Genomic DNA, 5,000 nt, shown 5'->3' on the forward strand with positions numbered 1-5,000 from the left:
AATAGTATTTCTTTGATTTTCATAATCATTATTATCAATATTATTATCATCTTTGTCACTATTACCATTACTTTTCATCATCACTGGGGAGCTGATCCCGACGGCGGGACACCCTTTGTTTCCACCTCCGAGGGTCTCTCGTGGTGAGCCGCTGGGCAAGGCCTCGGCGTGTCTATAGCTCTTCACAAAAGGTCTGATCAATCTCCTACAGCTATCACAAGCTGGTGGGCAGGATTATCCTGAAGGATGCAAGGCGGGCGCCCGAATAGCCTGAGCTTTTGTTATTATATCAACTGCCATCTTAGCCGTTATTACTTTTATAATCATTATTACTGATATTATCTTTACTATATATCATGGATTTTATTGTTGGTGTTTCTCACATTATTGGTACTAATCCCATTATTATCATTGTTGCTGTTTTTATTACTAATATTATCATTATCATTATTATTATTATCATTAATATTACCATTATCATTACTGATATAATTATAATTAAAATCATTTTCAGTATTATGATTATCATCAAAGTTATTGTTATTATTATTATCAAATTTATTTTTATCATTACTATTATCAATATTATTATTTATATTATTATCGTCCTGATAATTATCACTGATATTATCATTACTATCATTGCCATAATAGGTATCGGTACTAATTGAAGAAGAAGGAAGACTATTATCATTAACATAAAATAATTTTGATTTTCATTATTGGCATTATAATGTTTGATGTTATGTACTCCATTATGGCAATTGCAATTATTATCATTATTATTTATTTTTTCATTGTAATTCTTCTTTTTATTAAATATATCACCATAATCATTATTCTCATTATTATTATTATTATTAACATTAATGTGGTTGAGGTTGCTTTTATTACCATCATCGTTCTCATCATCATATGAATTATTATTATTATAATTTTCACTATCATTATTATTGCTATTATTATTACTATTATAATCATTATTATTGTCATCGTTGTAATTACTATCATTTGTATTTGTTGATATGATGACATTATCATCATTATCATTATCATTTTTATCAATTATTATTATTGTTGATGTCATTATTAGGATGATGATTATTATCTCCGCCAATGAGGTTATGTTTTTGGTAGCACTGGTAAGTTTGTTTATTCGTCAACAGAATACCTCAAAACGTTATGTACAGATTTTTATTATTTTTTTTACAGCCGTGAAAAATCATGATCCGAATTTTTCCCTCTATTGCATTGTTTATAGAGGTAATAATAATAAAAATGTTTGCAGGCGTCACTCATGTACTTGAGAAAGAAGTGAATTTCATGTAAATTTTTAAGCGTGATTATTTCTATTGCATCAATGACTATGGCATTGGCGGAGGCATGTGCTCTGTAAGTGCTTGTAATTATTCATATTATCATTATTATCATTATCATTGTCATCAGCATCATTATCATCATCATTATAATTATTATAATCATTAAATCATTGTTTTTACCGTCGCTAAAGAGGTCATGTTTTGGGCTGCGTTGGTTAGTTTTTGTGGTTAACATGATAAAAAGTTATGAACAGATTTTTATGATTTTTTTTTACCGGAGGTGTGGCTTAGGGAAACACGGACGTCACCAGTGTCCTCGAAGGGAAGAAGGGATTTTAATGTAATTCTGGTGTGAATATTTGCATTGCATCAGCCACCGTCTTGCTTTAAGGCCCTATCGCGCTATCACTTTTTCCGTCAATTTTTGTGTTTCTGAATGAACTTTCCGTATGCGAATCGACTGACCCTATCGCATTACCAAGGCGGCAAGCATTGCCCATGTAAACAAACATGGCGCTAACGAAGCGAGGTCCCGGGAATCACACGTGCATTCTCATGCATATTACGTTATTTTAAATAAATATGATGTATATTTTTATACCAATGTTTTATAATATTAGCTTAAGTTTACATTCAATCATTCTATCAAATTTATTAATAAAAACATTCTAGCTGTATAGATGCTTCACAACACAAGATCAAGACGGAAATTAGTCAGACGGAAACTTCCGCAACTGTCGTCGTCTGCGAGGTGTTCTGTTTGCAGGCGATGCGTGCGGAAATCCTCAAATTAAGACAGAAACGGAAAAAATTGACGGAATAAGTGTAATGTGATAGGGCCTTGAAGGCCCAATCACACTAACAATTTTTCCGTCAATTTCTGAGGTTCCGTCTGAATTTGAGGCTTTCCGCAAGGGTCGTCTACACACACGTCTACAAGGTCTATATAAGTACTTATATAGACCTTGCTCAGACCAAGACGGTTACGACCGTTTCCGTCTGACTAATTTCCCTGTTGATCTTGTGCTATTAATAAATTAGATAGGATGAGTGAATGTAAACATAAGCTAACATTTTAGAACATTCGTATATAAATATATATCATCATATTTCTTTAAAATAACGTAATATGTATGAGAACGTTCGTACGATTCCCAGGACCTCACTCCGATGGCGCCATGTTTGTTTACATGATTTTCTTACAGAGTTCCTTCGGAAACGCAAAAAATTGACGGAAAAAGTGCTAGTGTGACAGGGCCTTGAATGGCAGGGCCTTTATCGGAGGTATGCGATCTCTGAGTGCTTCTAGTCATTGTTATTATTATTACCATTTTTATGATAATAACAATACTGATAATCATAGTGATTATTTTTCTATTTTGATTATTATGATTTCTATTATTACCATCATCATCGTTATGATTACCATTCTTCTTCTTATCATCACTATTTTTATTTTCACTATTGCTATTATTATTATTATCATTCTTATCATCATCATTAACATTGGTACTATCATTACCATTAGTATTATCATAATTACTCCAACATTATCATCATTAGTAGTGAGTAGCAGCAGCAGCAGTTACTGAAGCAGTAGCAGTAGCAGAAGTAGTAATAATAATTGCAGCAACAATATTATAATTATAACTATTAAACATTATAATTTCTAGTATCTTGAATATCATAATGATGTCATTGTTGTTACTACCATCACCTTCATTGTGGTTATTTGTAGTATCATGATCATATTTGTTGTTCTTTTATTTGATGGTCGTTACTGTTAGATTCCTTACCATAACATCTATGATAAAGCCTTTACTCCATTGGTATTCAGAAGAAAACGCTTCGTATTAGAGAGTAATGACAATAAATACACCTGTAATCAGCTACAGATATTGAAACCACAATGATCATATCATTTATAAGAGAATGAGACAGGGAACAGGAAACCGATGCCCTAAATGTTATAGAGATAGACAAGTGAGTGAGTGAAAGAGAGAGAGAGAGAGAGAGAGAGAGAGAGAGAGAGAGAGAGAGAGAGAGAGAGAGAGAGAGAGAGAGAGAGAGAGAGAGAATGGAAATATCCCAATAAGGTCAAAGGGGCAAAGAATGCTCGATGGCACTGACCTGCTCATCCCGGGGACGATGTTGGGCGCCACTTGGCTGCCCCCCAAAGGCCAGTGGAAAAGGATGCTGTCTAACTCATCCTCCTCCTCTTCCATAACACCTCCCTGCCCGAGGAGCGGCTTATGAGGCCCCCAATCCTCCATTGTGCCGCCCCAGGGGGCTCCAAACTCATTATATCCCGGAAGGGGAGGGAAGACATCCGCGTGGTTCAGGGGCGGAGGGTGCCACAGCTCTGGCCCTCCCGGCGGCGCCGTCGGCGGTTGGTCTGGCACGCCGAAAGCTCGAGTGTCTGTGGCATCCAGCGGCCTTAGCGAGTCCCGGTGGAAGGTGCCGGGCCTGTCGACCAACTCTGTTTTAGGAGTTTGAGATAATTGAAAGTCGATACTGCGTTGAGCTTCCGCGTGCTCGCTGTCCCTGGCGAATCCTCCTTCCTCCGTCTCGGGTCGATTAGCCTCGCTCCGGCCCTTAAGCTCCTCAGAGGGAGCTTCCTGTCTCCTGGAGCTCTCGAGGGGACCTTTCCTCGCGCTCCTTTGCGCTTGATCTCTCACTCCTCCTTCCGAGGTCCTAATGGAGTAGTCGTGTCGAGCCACCCGCAGGTACTGAGCATCCTTTTCTCCCACGCGCTCAGCATCTTTAGTCTGTGAAATACGATGTCCTCGGGAAAACCGAGCGAACCGATCTTGCCCTCTGGATGTCACTGGCGGATTCCGGTTCGTATCTGCCCAGAGGGAGCCATCGCCGGCCTCCAGGGGACCAATGTACACACTGTCGCCGACGGGAGGAGCTGCAGGTCTCCTCCCGCTAGCCGAAGGACCAAAGGCTTGTGGAGGATCATGTACGAAGGACCGCGCCGTGCCCCGTGTTTTCCCCTGCTCCCTGCCTCCATAGGAAGCAGGGGAAGAAGGGACACAGCAGAGGAGGAGGAAGAGGAAGAAGCAGAGAAGCGCAGTCTCACGCGCGTGTCTCAGGTTCGTCGACGGAGAGGGAAGGAAGGCGGGCAGGGGATCCCTCATCGTTCACATCTGCGGATATCAGAAGCCAGCATCAGTCTCATTCATAGAGAGACAGACAACCAGTCAGACTGGGAGAGAGAGAGAGAGATAGACCGGCAAACATATAGAGATAATAGATAGATAAGTAGCTATATAGGTATATAGATGTAGGGACAGACGGATAGTTAAATCGGTAGTAGATAGAAAGAGAGAAAGAGAGGAGAGTGAAGAAATAGAAAGAGAGAGAGAGAAAATACATGATTAGTATTTTGAAGATCATGCGCATGATTCCATATATTATTCCGAAACTGTTTTTACCATAATATAGGAAATATTCAATAATTAGATGTCACCCCTTTTAACTTTTATTTTTCATATATCTAAGGTGTAATATACCGTACACTGTTAGTTATACTTGGTGAGGAATGAACCCATAGCATTATCTAAATGCGACGTATGGCGTACTGAGCATCGCTACGGAAGAAAGAGTAAAGACGAATATGATGATGAAGAAGAAAAAAAGGAGAAAAAGAAGATAAAAAAGCAAGAAGTAGATAAA

At 38.7% G+C, this 5,000-nt stretch overlaps 1 protein-coding gene across 2 annotated transcripts in view; it reads right to left on the bottom strand.

Annotated features, from left to right (window-relative positions):
- Positions 1-5,000, bottom strand: part of LOC113805006 (uncharacterized) — a 176,531-nt gene that overhangs the window by 94,911 nt on the left and 76,620 nt on the right. For both annotated transcript variants that reach the window (XM_070140035.1, XM_070140034.1), the window contains exon 2: positions 3,450-4,471. In XM_070140035.1, the coding sequence (XP_069996136.1) occupies positions 3,450-4,462 (1,013 nt within the window). In that variant the 5' untranslated portion in view covers positions 4,463-4,471. The remainder of the gene's footprint in view (positions 1-3,449; positions 4,472-5,000) is intronic.

This window comes from Penaeus vannamei, chromosome 26 (genome assembly GCF_042767895.1).
Source record: "Penaeus vannamei isolate JL-2024 chromosome 26, ASM4276789v1, whole genome shotgun sequence".
Taxonomy (NCBI): Eukaryota; Metazoa; Arthropoda; class Malacostraca; order Decapoda; family Penaeidae; genus Penaeus; species Penaeus vannamei.